Source organism: Protomyctophum bolini (genome assembly GCF_963924005.1).
Source record: "Protomyctophum bolini genome assembly, chromosome: 4".
NCBI classification, from domain to species: Eukaryota; Metazoa; Chordata; class Actinopteri; order Myctophiformes; family Myctophidae; genus Protomyctophum; species Protomyctophum bolini.
The window spans coordinates 43,736,294-43,753,681 of record NC_137865.1 but is presented as its reverse complement, the minus strand read 5'-3'; the positions used below and the strand labels follow the sequence as shown (position 1 = coordinate 43,753,681).

The window sequence follows — 17,388 nt, the reverse complement described above, 5'->3', positions numbered from 1 at the left end:
AATATATTGACAATTTCGTCAACAAATACAAATTATATAAGGGGACTAGTGGACAAGATACTGTATCCAGTAGAAGTCATTTTACATTTGGTTGCATGCTGAAAATAGCCATTGACTATTCAAGAGACTATGACTAAAACTAAAATTAAAATGTGCTGTCAAAATCTCCATATCCAGAGTGGAGCAGTTGAACGCAATTCAACATCCAAGTGGGTTGATATTTCTCAGCCCTACAGTACATCATGTGGCAGAGATTGTGCTTTCTCCCGCCCCATGTTAAACAATTGCCCCTGCTGCACACTGTCCAATTTGCATTTATATACAATTTTTCTGAGTGAAACTTTTGCAACTTTTAATCCATTCATCCCGCTCCCATATGCTTGTCTCAACAAATACTGTAGATTTACAAAGTACTCTTCTGTTCTGAAACAAAGGGACAGAAACGACAGGCAAAACCGAGGGTCACACGGCCTACATGTAAACGAGTGTTTTCCCTTACAAATGAGGACGTCCGAAAATGAAAACAAAAACGACAGCTGCCCTGCAAACCTGGTTTCAGGAAGTTGTGGTACAGTGTATGTACTCCTATGTCTTTAGGTTGTTCACACGGGTGTGATTGTTTTATTAACAGAATGCATATTTAGCCACAGAGGACAATATTGTTGTACCCTGCCTACAAGATAGTACCAAAGTAAATATTATCACAAGGAATTGTATATTAATGAGAAGATCTTAGGACTGTGCATCTCACAACTAGTAACTAAAGATTTCCATTAACTGTAGTGGAGTAAAAGTACAATATTTGAGATGTAGTGGAGTACAAGTAAAAGTGTTGGAAATTGAAAAAAAGTTAAGTTGACTTTGATCGTGACCTTGACCTTTGAGACCTAAAAGTTAATCATCTCTAACTTTGTGGTCGTTCCCGGCAAGTTTAATGAAGATCCACGCATCTGTTCCAGTTATTTTGTTCACAGACAGACTGCTGTTACTGTGATAAAAAACCCTGCCACACATTGCTGCGGGCAGGGTAATAATAATAATAATAAAATGAAGAGCGACGTGAACAGATGGACAGACAGAGTAATTACTATTATGCAGAGGCCCTAAAAATGTCAAACAAAGTTAACTTTTATTTGTTTTAAGTCAGTAAGAAATCAATTTATCTATAAATGTCTCTATACGTCTGTACGTGTGTAATTCATGTAACTCGAGAACCGTTACCCCCACCGACTTCAAATTCGACACACGCGTTCCACACCCACACATGGAGCGCAATGCCATGGTGTCGAATCGGTCGGACCCACATTTGTCCAGAACCAGCACAAAAGGCCTCTGCCCGGGCTCTGGACAGGCCACTGCCCAGTGTCCAGGGTCCATATATGGAGCTGGCCTGTTCTGACATCACAACACTCCATATTTGGGCATGCCTGACACAGCACTCCATATATGGGCAGAAAAGGGACACAGACAGATGGGTCTGATTGTTTGAGAATGGGGTACAACACAATAAAGAAAAAAGAAAAGAAAAATACAATTTCCATTGTGGTCTAGCCATGTACTATACTAGCTTTTCAGCTGGTCTTGTTTTGGTTTCTCTGGTGCTAGGTTTCTCTGACTGGGATTGTTACTTGTGAGTAAGCGAGGCAGGACATGATATTTCTGGAAATCCCTTCAATTGATCTGACATGCTTTTAAAGCCACCTGAATAATACAGCGAGTGCACCACCAACTCCCAGCTCACTGCAGCGCAAAGGCACAAATCTGCATCAATTAATCAGAAGCGTTTAAATCTTTAAATCATGAGCTACAGCTCTGAACAGGGACCCCTGCAGGGGATACAGGGGATTTTATTCACAAATAGGGCAATAATAAATCCTCCTGAGTTCGAGACCCATTTGTGGGTCACGGACCAATTTTTATGGGTTACGACTCAATTAAAAAAATGCCATTTTCTTTGCCTATTTAATTTATTTTATTATTTTTATACGAAATAAATAAAATACATTTAAAAATACCGGTAAACAAATCTAAGAAATTCCGTAAATAAATCAAAATAAGTGGTGAAAATAGCCGATACAAGTTCGCAACGCAGCGCGAAGCGAAGCACTGTCCGCTGTGTGCTTGTAGATCTGCTATTTTCACTAGTTTGAGTAAACGTCTAGTTTGGAAAAACCACTGGTCTAAAATACCTCAAGGAGTTTGAGTAAATGATACACTTACATTAAGATTCTGAAAATAACTAAAAAAATATATAATTTAAATTGTAAATGGTGCATTTATATGCACCATTTACCATTTAGTATTCATAAGCTATATAGTATTCATTATCTATATATACAAGTGAGAAGTTGTACCCATACTCATTCTTCATGCTCTATCTCCGACCGAACCACACTTTCACCACACATCTCTATATGCAAAATAAATTCGGCACACTCCCCGCACTGACATAGCCTATTTTTTAGCCGTTCAAGTGTCTCATTTACTCTGCAAATATTACTTTTATGAAACACGCTGTTATTGCTCAACGTCAACAGCCTACGTCACAATCGTCATGTTGGCGTCTACCAAAATCGTCATGTTGGCGTCTACTACGCCAACTACGTTCACTTAATGGGGCCAGTCTTTCACAGTGACATACATGTTACATGAACCACGCGCCCGGGATGGTTTCTACCCCTCAATGTCGTATTTGCTGCGCCCTACGCTGTTGCCACAACACAAGGAATTTAACCACGCTACTTGCATACACTGCAACTCGCTTACAATTCGCAAACCTGGCAACTCTCTTACCAGCCCCGCCCCCACACTAGCTTGACAATGTCATCTCGCGCAGCACAGAATCTGATCTCGCGCAGGACATTGATGAGAGACAGAAGGAACAGGAGAGATTATACGATCGCTATTTCGCTTATTCCATCTAAATCTCTTTATTTACAAAAAAAATGACTCGACGATTCCCTTAGTTACATCAACATTGTTCTTTGTCAATAATCGGATTGGGCCAAAATATCACCCTTACACCGATCACTTTGCCTATTTTCGCCACACAGCCAATTTACTTCCGCGAGCGGCCGGGCCATTCCGCCCATGCGAATGCATGGAGAAAAAAAAAAGACGAAAATCCAACTGTATCGGAGCAGTGCCACACACACACACACTCAGTCACACACACACACACACACACACACACACACAGAGAGGAGTTGACAAGTGAGAGAACGAGACGGCTGTTGCGTTTCACCATGGCCAGTGCTGTTGTACACAGCGACGACGATGATACACGGAAATAAGTGTGTATCCCAAAGGCAACACGTCAAATATGGGCCAGCATCTTAGCAGACATCACAAAGAAATCGATCTGTCCAACGACGATGGTACAAAGACAACAACACAGCCAACTATATTCTTATAGAGAAAAGCTCTCAGCTAATTCGCCCCGTGCAAAACAATTAACGCACGGAGTTGCGGTCTGCATAGCTGCAGACATGCGACCACTATCAGTGGTGGCAAACGCTGGCTTTCAATATTTAATGAGAGTTGCAGAACAGCAGAACCACGTTACAAAATGCCATGCAGGTCACACATGTTTTCACTCCTAAAATGTATACAACTAATAATACATGTGAAACGTTGCCCGTTAAAATCGTTTGGTGTAAAAGATCGTCAAATATATGGCCGTTAGTACTGTTAATTCAACATCCGGTGAGGGGAGGATACGGATTGTGTATGGAAATCAGCGCATACAGTGGGTGGGCTTTAGACCGGATGTAAGCCACATCCACTAAATGTACACTAAATAGAAATAGTATAAAATACTGCATAAAATGGTGTAGCCTACTGCAGCTATTTATAACCAGGTAGTGTATAAGTGAAATTACACACTTAAATTAGTATTTAATACTTGAACTAACAACAGATGGGTCTATATACTATTTGTCTTTTCTTCTTTTTTCTTTCATTTACTTACTTAGAGCTTAACAAGAATGTTACAAGTCATCTCATCTTAAAGAAACATTTAAAAAATGTTAGGGCATAAAACCCAAAGTTGTTAAACCTTTTCTTATTCTCATTCTGATTTGTTATTTATAGAAAATAAATGTGACTTATTGGGAAACAAGTGTTTTTCTTTACAAACCAAGATATTGGCCTAAATTATAATGAATATAGCCCTCAATGCTGAAAAAGAAGGTTTTAAACAAATAGATTGAAAAAATTTAATCAAACATCGAAGCAAATCGTGAGCTTCAAATCGAACATTGAATTGAATCGTGGACTAGGCGAATCGTGATAGCGAATCGAACATCGAATCGAATCGTGAGCTGCAAATCCAAAATTGAATTGAATCGTGGACTAGGCGAATCGTGACAGCCCTAATGTATACATACGCCTGCACGCACACACACGCACATGCACGCCTGTAAGGCCCCCCCCCCACACACACACACACACACCAACATGCGATTCATTAAATAACTATTTCTCCGCACGCGCGCACACAACATTATTCACGTGAAGCCTACAGGGAATTACAGACGGAATGTATATACACACACACACACACACACAGTCCCGGCTCACATGCTTAGAACACATTTCCCAAATCTCTGATTTATCCACACATCGCTCTCTGTGTGTGTGTGTGTGTGTGTGTGTGTGTGTGTGTGTGTGTGTGTGTGTGTGTCGCGTCGCCCTCCAGCTGCAATTGCGAGTGTGCGCTGGGTGCAGGGCACACTACTGAGTTTAAAAACACAGCTGAAACATGAAGTGGACTCTGTCAACTCCTGACAATTCCTTCTTCCCATATTGCGCTGCAACGACACTGGGATGAGCCCGGCGAAGCCGGGCGAAATTCTAGTTATTAATATATGAATGTCTTTTAACTTAAGCAAATCCCAATTCTAGATGTATATTACACTATATCATCATTAGTAACTTCCTCCTGGGTGGGTACTCGAGGCGTTCAAAGGCCAGTGAGTCGATGCGTTTCCTCCATCTGCGCCATGGTCTCCTCCCTAGGTAGACGCCCGAGAGGCATCCTAACCAGATGCCCGAACGACCTAAGATGGCTCCTTTCCAAGCCAAGAAGCAGCGACTCTACTCCGAGTCTCTCGCGCGTGACTGAAGTTCTCACCCTATGGAGGTACCAGCCACCCGTCGAAGAAAACTCATTTGCAACCTTATTCTTTCAGTCATGACCCCACACTTCATCTGGGGTAATGTCTCATTCCCTACTTGGACTGCACAATCCATCAGTTTCCTGCTGAGAACCATGGCCTCAGATTTGGAGATGCTGATCCTCATCCCAACCGCCGTACCCTCGACTGCGAACCGTGCCAGTATGAGGGCTGAAGGTCTTGGACCGATGGTGCCATCAGGAGCACATCTTCTGCAAAAAGCAGTGAAGCAACCCTTAGCTCACCGAGCCGTATACCCTTTCCTCCACGACTTCGCCTCGAGATCCTGTCCATGCACGTAAATCACAAACAGGATATAGGTGACAATGCACAGCCCTGGGTGTACAGAGATTGAATGGCCTCCAAATACTCTGCTATCACTGCCACCCGTCTGGCAGCGCATGTTGGGCGCACTGGGAGAAGAAGATGTGCAGTCCACGTAACTCGTTTCCATTTATTTATTTACATAAACCCTGCTCTGTGTGAGCATTGTTTACTATGCTGCCACTGTCATTATTCTCTCCACTCGTAAAAAGGTTAGCCTCATTTATACTCTGTAATCAACAAGAACAGACTATAAGCTAGTTAAACAGTTTATTTTCAGTGACATCGTTGTGCAACGGGATCGTATAAATTAATGGGGATGTTGCAGAACACATCAGATGTTCTATTATACATGTGTTGGTGGTGAATTTATATTCCACGCATGGTGATATAATTAGATTGATCGACTGTTTAACAAAATGCCTAAATGTGTTGTTAGTTAAATAGTGGATGTACTTTAGGCCTATGCAGTCCACGACGCTGCAACAAAATGTAGGTCATACCATGTTCTGTACTGGTGTTCAGCAAACCAAATTTCCCATGAGGCAATGCATTGGTATCTTCTATTTTATTCAGCATTCACATAATTGTGAAAACCACTTGCAGCCAACTGAAAGACAGCAGCACGCTTGCTTGAGTATAGTGAATGATGGCGTGTGTATGTTAACATTCACTCACAGAGTAAGCTACATCTGTAAAAGCTGACGACTACAGGCAGTATAAAAAGGTAACAACCATGATTTATTCATTGATGAAGGGAAACCTGGTATTTTATTTATGTCCTCTCTAATTTTAGCACATACCAATTAAATGATTGAAAATGGATTCTCCAAACTAAATTCTGATATACCTCACACAATATCGAACACGGCGGTGAGTCAGGGGTAGAGAGTGGCCGGATGAGATCCAAGAGGATCCTAATTCGAACCCGGGCTCCCCCAGAGAGTTAGTGTCGAAGTGTCCTTGAGCAAGACTCTGAACCCCTAAGCATATTGCTCCAAATGAACAGGTTGCTTCGTTGCATGGATTCCGCCTCCATCTGTGTATGAATGTGTGTGTGAATGGGTGAATGTAATGCACAATCTATATAAAGCGCCTTGGATAAAGGCGCTATATAAATGCACAATTAAATTTACCATTTACACGAATGCAGTCAGTGCACAGATGCAAACAGCACAGCTAACTCCTATAGGCCTACCTGAGACATAATTCAGTCATACTGCATGAAGACCAACTGAAGCTAAATATTAGCAGAATAATTCCAGTTCATTGATCAAATAACTAAGTATGAACTCTTGAACTCTCGGAGGCCAAAAGTGGACATTTTAAAAGTTAGATTGAGTAAGGTTGTGGCTCATGCACCGGACTCTATTCAGCTAAGTGGAAATCCAAAACACTGGAACAGTATTTTCCCTTCTTAAAGCCTGCTGTGCGTAGGGGCACGGAGGCGCAGTTGGTAGCGTTGTCGCCTCACAGCTAGAAGGGCCTTTCTGTGTGGAGTTTGCATGTTCTCTCTGATGTGTCCCCTAGGGTAGGGGTACCCTCACAGAAAACATGCAGTAATCCTGGTCTCTATACAGCTGCCTCCCCATGGTCACCCGGGGCAGCTGATGGAGGGGAATTGGAACTGGTTGTAATAACGTGTTCCTTCCACACGCTGTGTCCTACCGGGGGAACTCCACCCTGTCAGGTGATAAGAAACGGCCTGCTCACTCTTCATGCATTGAAGGAAGCATGAGCTCAGTTCGGGGCTCTCCCCAGGTAGGCAGAGGGAGAGTAGCCCCCAGGATTGAAGCTCAGGCAATTGGCATAAAACCTTCATGTTTTCACTTAAAAAAAAATCCGTATAGGTCCAAAGTTCACGTGTAGATTAGAATTTTTTGTGCATTCTGATCAAAGATCCTGGGAGGAGATAGATTTTAACTGTTCAAATAATTCAAAATGGTGGGTGATCTAAAGGTCAGAGGTCAAAAGTAAGAAGCACGAAAGTTGTTCGGCATGAGGAGACGCATATGTGTATCGAAGTTTCATTGCTGACGGAAAAACGGTCCATGAGCTATCCACGTTCAAAGTTAGCATTTTCAATTGAGTGCTATAGCGCCACCCTTTGGCCAAAGGTCATGGGCTTTGCATCCTCACCGTTTGGCATGGCTCTCTATCATATTTCCGAATTTTGCGAAAACCGACTGCACGGTTCAGCCAGAACTGCTATTTTTGGCGGAAGAAGAAGAAGGAGAAGAAAAAAGACGTTCTTGGTCCCTTAAAAAGCCTGCTGTCAGAGTGATTTCTGTCATTTCTCGTCTCAGTCCTGCATATAGGGCTCTGGTGACCGTTTTAATGGCCTCGTGTTCTAGCCTCTCTGAAAGCCAGCCTGAAATTGGTTCAGGAAGATCATATGAAAGAGGATCCTTGAGGGATTCAGGGAGAGGAAGAAATAACCACAAGGTGATCGATAGTCAAAACTCCTGGAAAGGCTTTGGACTCTATCTTGTTTCGTTTGAAAGATACTATACCCACAGAGGCTGACTGTTCACTTTGAAATTACACAAGTCTATAAACTTTCCAACTTGCCTTCCACAACACTCGTCGCTTATAAAGGGCTCATATTTTAATACTGAAAGGCACACATCCAGATAAGGTGTCTTATCTACAGTAGCAGACATCCACTTGTCAATTTAATGTATAACACTACTACCAAATATCAATTTAATGTACACTACTGTAGATGAAACACTTGCCGCTCTAGCCCATTTCATGTGTGTGTGTGTGTGTGTGTGTGTGTGTGTGTGTGTGTGTGTGTGTGTGTGTGTGTGTGTGTGTGTGTGTGTGTGTGTGTGTGTGTGTGATAGAGCAGTGGTTCCCAAAGTGGGGTCCTTGAGGGAGTTCAAGGGGGTTCCTGCATGCTAAATGATAGTTAGGAACCAAATGGACCCTTATGGGTCTGTATAACTCGGAGCATGTACAAATGGAACCAAATGGACCCTAAACTAACGGCATTTGGTTCCATTTGTACAATAGTAGATAAATTAACATTGATTTTACAATAGCCTATACTTTGGGGGTCCCAGAGATAGAAATTAAATGCCATTAAATGGGGGTCCGTAGACGGGTTGAAAATTACTGCTAGAGCCCTGAACAAATCTTCTCTTATGGGGGTCCCTGGCATATCTCTTCAAATGGGGGGGGGGGGTCCGCGGGCTAATTAGTATACTGTGTCTAGGGTCCTTGATATGAAACCGTTTGGGAACCACTGTGGCTACAGAAGTGTTGAAATCCTGCCACCTACTGGCAATTATTGTACATTTCAGGAGGATTATGCATAAACCTTTTCTGTAGTAGTGTAGACGGACACCGTCGTCACGTGATCATTCAGTGTAGAAAGCTCCTTACTAGCCAAGCTCTAAAACAAATAAAGATTATAATCAAATCACCTACTACTACAGATACAGTGCACTGCACACACTGACAATGAGTGGCGCAGCGAATTTCAAAAACTGCCGTTCTGTCATGGTAACCGGAGCCACTCGGGGCCTCGGTCTACAGATAGTACACAGCCTTGCGACGGGAGACTTTTCACCGGGCAAGATCATTGCCACGGCGCGGAACCCGAGTGGTGCTCAGGTAGTTCAATCAAACGTATTGACATAGTAATAATAATATTGTCGCTGTTTAGTCAGTGTTGTAGCCTGTATACAGACTGTGACTCTGTCAATACAGTCAATTATGTGCAAGACATTATTACTGTCACTGAATGATACTGGCGATGTAGTGTCTGCAGACTCTGCACTGAATCATGACAGTCATGGCGCAACTTCAACCTGTTTTACGCACTTTCTCCATTTACAGTTGTCTACTACTTAACTACTACATAAACTTTCAGATTTCAAATATAAAGTGCTCAGTCTGCTCACCCCGCTCACCCCGGGCCCCGAGGGCACGGCCGCACGAATGTTACAACTTTGCTCAGGCGGGTATTGGCACGCGTGCAGATCGCCACCGATCGGATTACAATTCGTTTTATTGAAGAATACGGAAGGCACGCGTGCAAATACCGACCCGTGCAATATTGTAACATCTGTGGCCTGGGGATGAGCACCTTCTATTTGAAATGTGAATGTGCACATTAACGTATAGGTAGCAAAGGTGCATCCATGACGCTCGTGAAGGAGAAGACATGGTTCCCATGGTTCATAGTTCACATGTGAACTATGAACCATGGGTGGCTGTGAATAGAAGCAAATTAAAGAGACAGGGGGTATTGATGGTGCAATATTAATTCATGTGCTGTTGCGTGTGCTGTACACAGGAACTCCAGAAACTGGCACAGAACCATCCCAACATCCATATAGTCCCCCTGGGTAAGAAGACTGAATGATTATGGGTGTTCAATGTTCAATGTGTGAGTTGTGCTGTTTGAATGAGCTACTACATCATGAAGAGTGGGAACCAAAACAGTGTGCAAGGGAACTGGAGAATACTACATGGGTGGGCAGCAGTGGGCACAAACAGGGCACGGGGGAAATCTGGGTACACTAACAGAAAATCGTTTTGGAAATTGGACCCCAGGCGTTTAAAGGGAAGCAGGCGGCTGCAGGCTTTTATTTAATTTTGCACTGGCCTGCAGCACCAGGCCATTATTTGGTTATCACTTCCAATTATAGCCTGAAGAAAGTGCAAATAATTGTCCGGGCAGACTCAAATTAGGCTGAACAAAGTGCAAATAATAGCCTGTGGGCCGTGGCGGACATATCCAAATTAGTCTGAAGAGTGTTAATTTATCCATTTGTGACTCAGAGAGTTGAACATATAGGGGTGGGCATTGGGCAGGGCAATATGGAAAAATAGAATATCACAATACAATCAAGTTACATAAAAGTACAACCACCTACAAGGTAACAAAAACTAAAAGAAAAAGGAGTAACAGACCATTTAGAGTGACTAAGTACTAAGTACTAAGTCAAATCATAGAATGTGCATTCACTGCATCACGATATACTTGTATACGATATCTCTGAAAAGGTGAAAATCATGATGAAGACATTGTATAGTCTTGATGATATTTATCACGATATCGGCCACCCCTAGTTGAACACCTGCCCTCCTGTCTCAGCACATGGCCCTGATGTTCAATGTGCTTCTGTCTCTCCATCAGACGTGAGCCAAGAGAAGGTGCTCAACATGCTTCTTCTGTCTGTCTCTCTCCATCAGATGTGAGCCAAGAGAAGGTGTTCAACGTGCTTCTTCTGTCTGTCTCTCTCCATCAGATGTGGTGAGCCAAGAGAGCATAGAGAAGGCAGCGGAGGAGGTGGCACATCTCGTACAGGAAGAGGGATTGAACTGCTTGATCAACAACGCAGGCATCAACGTGGTGGCTGACTTCCAGACCGTCACAGCAGAGATGATGATCGAGAACTTCCACACCAACTCTGTGGCTCCTCTCATGATAACTAAGGTACTAGCCAACTCTGTGGCTCCTCTCATGATAACTAAGGTACTAGCCAACTCTGTGGCTCCTCTCATGATAACTAAGGTACTAGCCAACTCTGTGGCTCCTCTCATGATAACTAAGGTACTAGCCAACTCTGTGTCTCCTCTCATGATAACTAAGGTACTAACCAACTCTGTGGCTCCTCTCATGATAACTAAGGTACTAGCCAACTCTGTGGCTCCTCTTATGATAACTAAGGTACTAGCCAACTCTGTGGCTCCTCTCATGATAACTAAGGTACTATAGCCAACTCTGTGGCTCCTCTCATGATAACTAAGGTACTAACCAACTCTGTGGCCCCTTTCATGATAACTAAGGTACTAGCCAACTCTGTGGCTCCTCTTATGATAACTAAGGTACTAGCCAACTCTGTGGCTCCTCTCATGATAACTAAGGTACTATAGCCAACTCTGTGGCTCCTCTCATGATAACTAAGGTACTAACCAACTCTGTGGCCCCTTTCATGATAACTAAGGTACTAGCCAACTCTGTGGCTCCTCTTATGATAACTAAGGTACTAACCAACTCTGTGGCTCCTCTCATGATAACTAAGGTACTATAGCCAACTCTGTGGCTCCTCTCATGATAACTAAGGTACTATAGCCAACTCTGTGGCCCCTTTCATGATAACTAAGGTACTATAGCCAACTCTGTGGCTCCTCTCATGATAACTAAGGTACTAACCAACTCTGTGGCCCCTTTCATGATAACTAAGGTACTAGCCAACTCTGTGGCTCCTCTCATGATAACTAAGGTACTATAGCCAACTCTGTGGCTCCTCTCATGATAACTAAGGTACTAACCAACTCTGTGGCCCCTTTCATGATAACTAAGGTACTAGCCAACTCTGTGGCTCCTCTCATGATAACTAAGGTACTAGCCAACTCTATGTCTCCTCTCATGATAACTAAGGTACTAGCCAACTCTGTGGCTCCTCTCATGATAACTAAGGTACTATAGCCAACTCTGTGGCTCCTCTCATGATAACTAAGGTACTAGCCAACTCTGTGGCTCCTCTCATGATAACTAAGGTACTAGCCAACTCTGTGGCTCCTCTTATGATAACTAAGGTACTAGCCAACTCTGTGGCTCCTCTTATGATAATTAAGGTACTAGCCAACTCTGTGGCTCCTCTTATGATAACTAAGGTACTAGCCAACTCTGTGGCTCCTCTCATGATAACTAAGGTACTAGCCGTTGTTTTAGAACTGTGGCTCCTCTCATGATAACTATAAGGTACTAGCCGTTGTTTTAGAAACTTGACAAGCTGTTACGTTTGTGAAATTCCAGTGTTAGTTGGTGTTGGATTCATGTCTAGACACTACCTTAAAGTCCTATAATTCAACTACAAAACCTTGAAAATCAAGTAAAACCAGAGCAAGTTACCTGAGCAAATGTCAAGGTATTTCCTCTGTACAGTGATGCCTGATGCAATGTGAAAAGCAGACTGCACTGACTGGAATAAAAATGCAGAACCTGACCTTGAGCAGTGTTGGGGAGGATAGTTTAAAAATGTAATATTATTATTTCTTGCCACAATAAAGTTGTAGACTTTAGGGGGTATGCGTGTGACATCATACCCGGAAGTTATGCGGGAACGCTTACTGAGGTATCACCTTGATTCTTTATTTTGTTTTACTGAGAATAAGGTTAGAAATAGTTTAGGGTTAGGCATAGTTTTATTGGGGTTAAGTTTAGATATGGGTTTAGGCATAGTTTTACTGAGGTTAAGGTTAGGAATAAGGTTATATTAGGTTTAACCGTTTAAGCAGGTTAAAGTAGGTTAGATTACTTTAGGAATATCAGGCCGCGCAGTTCCGCCGGCTGTACGCCCGGGGCGAGTTGGTAAAGGGGCGACTCGTCTGGTATTCCCTACTGAGCAAAAAAAAACCTGACTTTTTCGACAGCCCATACATCCAAACAAAAAAGTCCTATCTGATTGCATTAAACAACATTAATCCACGTTAAACTCACTTTGCCACTCACTTTATGCATGTGCATAAACCTCTATTGGTGATAACATGCTATTCTATGATACTATAATTCATTGTCATGATGAAACTCAAACAACTCGGAAGCTGCAGCACCCTCTATTGGTGCAGACAGACAGAGTATACATTTCGAGAAAGGTAATACAATCAATAAATTATTGGTTGATAATAGGCCTGTGTGTGCATGAATTTGTTACAAGCATTAAAAGTGCTTGACATAGCAGCTCTAATATAACACAATTTATAAAATGACTGTATGCTCACATAATATGACAATGTTTTTATTTACTTAAAACACTGTACAACACTGACCTTGATTGACACTGACCTTGACTGTTGTGAACATCCTGCAGTGTGTTTCCAGTAGGGTCCCAACCCTATAGTAGGTTCCAGTCTTAATCCAAAAGTCTTTGTGTGTCCCTGCCAGGCTTTCCTGCCGTTGCTGAAGCGAGCGGCCTCCAGGTCAGGAACAGGCTGTAGCACCATGGGCATCCACAGGGCAGCCATCATCAACATGACCTCTCTGCTGGGCTCTGTGGAGCTATACTGGGGGGAAAGGGCCAACAGCTTCAAATGGTACCCTTACCGGACATCCAAGGTATTATTCTAACATCATCACTGTGACTAGCCCCGCAAGCAGAACCCGAATGTAGTAAAGTTTCTGATATTTTGTTTACTTTACTGCATTGGGTCCTGCTTCACGTGGGGCTGTCGCCAGTTACGCACAAACAAATACAATGTAAACACGGCATGAGACGGACTTCTGCGCGCTTTTACCATGGTTATTCATGTATTGACTTACGAATGTGCGAACTATAAGTACCTTACATACCATACCGACACATCTCCTGTGTCGCGGAAGCCGTTAAGTATTTTTAATCCATGATTGATTAAAAATGTCGCTTCTTCCTACCTTGTTTATTGACACCTCATTGTACCGCCTATCTGGCTAGCTAGTGGTGCTATAGCTATGACGGAGCAGATCAAAGGCAGGGACATAGCCGCAAAGCCAACCGCACATCGGGAGGCGGTACAATAAACGGTAAATAAACAAGAAGAAATCAAAGCGACATTTTTAATCAAACATGGATTAAAAATACTTAACGGCTTCCGCGACACAGGAGATTTTATCAGAGGTATGTAAGGTACTTATAGTTCGCACATCCGTAATCAAACACAATACAAAGCGCGGTAATAGCGAGCAGATCGAAGAAAGGTTGAGTTTTTTATATCCGCGTTCCAACAATCGCATTGGAAAATCTTAGCATGACCAGGGACCCTACGGGTCAGCCCGGTTCGGTTCGGATTGGGCTGACCCAGGGGGTTCCGAGAGGGGCTACACTGTGACCAACTTGTCAATCGGGGTGAAACGAGTGAACAAGTGGATGAACAGAGCCTCTCTTGGCCCACAGCCAGCCGCACACACATGTATACTATAGTCTGGCAGCCGGGGTTGTGGGGTGGGAAATTTGGTATATCATTTTTTTTATTGGCCTAAAATATTGTCTATATACATACATTTATGAATCCACTTGCTGACCGGCTGTCGCTAGTGAGATTTTTTTTATAGGGGTTTATATGTGACCATACCAACCATTGACACATACGGCAAAAATGTAAATTTCTTTTTACATGGTAAACTAGCAGGTTTTCACTATTCTGAATCTATTCCAAGCATTAGTTTTGCAACACTCCTTGAGCTAAAAACAGCCATTGCAATCATTACAAATGTCATGAGGTCAGCACATTTTGGGGAATTTGGGCACATTTGGACAAGTGGCTATGGCCGTTTTTAGCCCAAGGCCGTTTTTAGCCCATGTTTTTTGTGCAAAAATAATGCTTGAAATGGATTCAGAATCATGAAAACCCCCTAGTTTGACATGTCACATGCTACATTGCCTTATATAGGATGTTAATGTATGGTCACATATAAACCCCTATTAAAGAAATTGCTCAATGCCAACAGCCGGTCAGCAAGTGGATTCATGAATGTATGTACCAGTATAGACAATATTTTAGGTCAATAAAAAAATACTTTATACCAAATTTCCCACTTTAAACAAAAGACGCCTGTCGGCTGGCGGACTACTAGCAAATAATACAATTATGAATTGGTCACAGTGTGACAATAACACAGTCTCTCAACACACACAGACTAGAGTACACAACAGTAGACAAACAAACCTGTCTCACTGCAACAGCGGGCCTGTGTGACACAATTACCTGATGAGCTGCAGGTGTGGCTGTGAGTTGGCAGAGCACACCTCTGCCTCCCCCGCTGGCTGCAGACAGTCAGCACACACACACACACACACACACACACACACACACACACACACACACACACACACAAACACACAAAAGAGTGCCCAGACTGGATGCTGTGTTGGATGAAGAGTAGTTTCCTTATATACGGTATTGTTACAATGTTTTGCCTTTGTTATTTGATTGTGTTGAAGATTATGGTCCTTGCTAGCACAATGTAGTGCAATGTTCCTTAAAAATCTGCATAAGAATGTGGGTTCGGTTGTTAGTTGTTACAGCCTGACCCTGCATTTTGTCATTTGTTCTGGATGTCGCCACGTACAGAGTGCCCTGAACATGGTGAGTCGCTGCATGGCGGTGGACCTGGAGCCAGACAGGATTCTCTGCATGGCGTTGCACCCAGGCTGGGTCCGCACGGAGATGGGTGGGCCAGAGGTAAGAGACCGCTACACTCTGGGTCCGTACGGAGATGGGTGGGCCAGAGGTAAGAGACCGCTACACTCTGGGACCGCACCGACATGGGTGGGCCAGAGGTAAGAGACCGCTACACTCTGGGTCCGCACCGACATGGGTGGGCCAGAGGTAAGATTTAGATTTAGTTGATTTAGTCTTTTAGTCTTAGTCTTAGTCAACAAAATGAACACTGTAGCAAATGGATCCCGTTCCAGGCTGTTCAGACCCAAATCTGATTTGTGGCCCGTCCAGATATGTCTGAACCAGAGGTCATCAATATGTCCGTACACGGACAAATGTGTCTGTAGCAAATTCTAGCCTTTTCTGTTTTACACATCATTATGATCTTCTTATTTTGAATTTACTGAACATCAAGTCTCTAGGTTTTCTTCAGAGTCCACTAGTCCACTAGTACAGTACTAGTGGTTCTCAAAGGTTTTATTTGCAAGGATCCCCTTAACTCTGAGAGTGTACACATGGAATCAAATGGACTCTAAGCTGTCACCAGTCACGTTTGGCCAAATTATGCTTCATGCAAACATAAATGACCCAATGTAGTTCTAAGATTAGAATATTTAAATGCATGCATGTGTGTAAATAGGGTTTTTATTCCTGGTTTTGCCGTTTCCAGGCTCCTCTGAGTCCTGAGGAGAGTGTGGACTCTATCTTGTCTGTGATTGGTGATCTGACTGAAAAAGACCACGGGTCATTTCTGCACTACACAGGAGAACCGTTGCCTTGGTGACCCTGGTCAGGTTGGAGATGAGGACGGAGTGTATCGGCACCACAAAATTATATTACCAGTATTTCTGCTTCTGTTACAGTCAACTTCTATGAAAACATGAATGTATTATAGGCTTAGAGTATGATGTGTTACATTTTAAATAGAGGGTCTAGCTGACTCTAGCACACTAACATGCATTCTGGAAAGAAAGGACATGCTGACAGAAATGTATCTCAGCACAACTTTCCTCACACCATTGATTTACAATACCTAGAAATGCACTCTGAGAGATGCTTTGCAAAGGTCTAAACCGGACCTTGACCTTTGAAAGATGTCAGGAACAAAGAAAGAAGACGAATTAAATCAATAGCACAGGGCCTTCCCCCAACCAACTCATCTGCTGTTTGATCCAGTTCTAATTAAAACCGTCTGCAATTATTACTGTGACAAACTCAGACCTTCAATTACAATATTCACTTGGTATGGATGTCAAAATAATCCTATACTGTTGTGTTCACAGTATACTGTATTACTCTAAATGTTGCTGCTATGAATTTAGAATACGTTTTGTCTTTCACTGATATCATTGCCAGAGTATTATTTATTTCTACTGCTAACTTGAAACATGATTAAAAGGTATTGAAATGAACGTATATGTGTATTTCTTTTAGCCCATATCGTACGGCATACTATGGCACGCCGTTTTTCATCATTTTTGAGGATTTGAAAAAAATAAAAAAAACGATGGGTTATAGCCCATGTTTTTTGAAATTTTGAAAAAAAAAGTTAGCCTCGTTTCTCATCATTTTGGACCGTGGGCTATAGCCCATATCGTACGGCATACTATAGCTATGAAAAAAAAATCTGCAATTTCCGCAATTTCCATTTCCGCAATTTCCGCAATTACCATTTCCGCAATTTCCGCAATTTCCGCAATTTGACAAAAACGATGGGTGGAATTGCGGA

The 17,388-nt window shown here is 42.7% G+C and overlaps 1 protein-coding gene across 1 annotated transcript; it reads left to right on the top strand.

Annotated features, from left to right (window-relative positions):
* Window positions 1-8,938: 8,938 nt before the first annotated feature.
* On the top strand, window positions 8,939-16,862 carry LOC308313754 (C-signal). The gene is made up of 6 exons (XM_080761051.1): window positions 8,939-9,122; window positions 9,808-9,859; window positions 10,766-10,953; window positions 13,408-13,578; window positions 15,570-15,680; window positions 16,330-16,862. Exons 1-6 carry the CDS (start codon window positions 8,970-8,972, stop codon window positions 16,441-16,443), a joined length of 789 nt encoding a protein of 262 aa, XP_080617177.1. The 5' UTR covers window positions 8,939-8,969; the 3' UTR covers window positions 16,444-16,862.
* Window positions 16,863-17,388: the final 526 nt, after the last annotated feature.

Excerpts from the sequence above, each read along its gene's own strand:
- LOC308313754 (XM_080761051.1), top strand. The coding sequence starts at position 8,970 with ATGAGTGGCGCAGCGAATTTCAAAAACTGCCGTTCTGTCATGGTAACC. Across the intron at positions 13,579-15,569 it reads ACCCTTACCGGACATCCAAG|AGTGCCCTGAACATGGTGAG; the intron begins GTATTATTCTAA and ends CGCCACGTACAG. Across the intron at positions 15,681-16,329 it reads CGGAGATGGGTGGGCCAGAG|GCTCCTCTGAGTCCTGAGGA; the intron begins GTAAGAGACCGC and ends TGCCGTTTCCAG.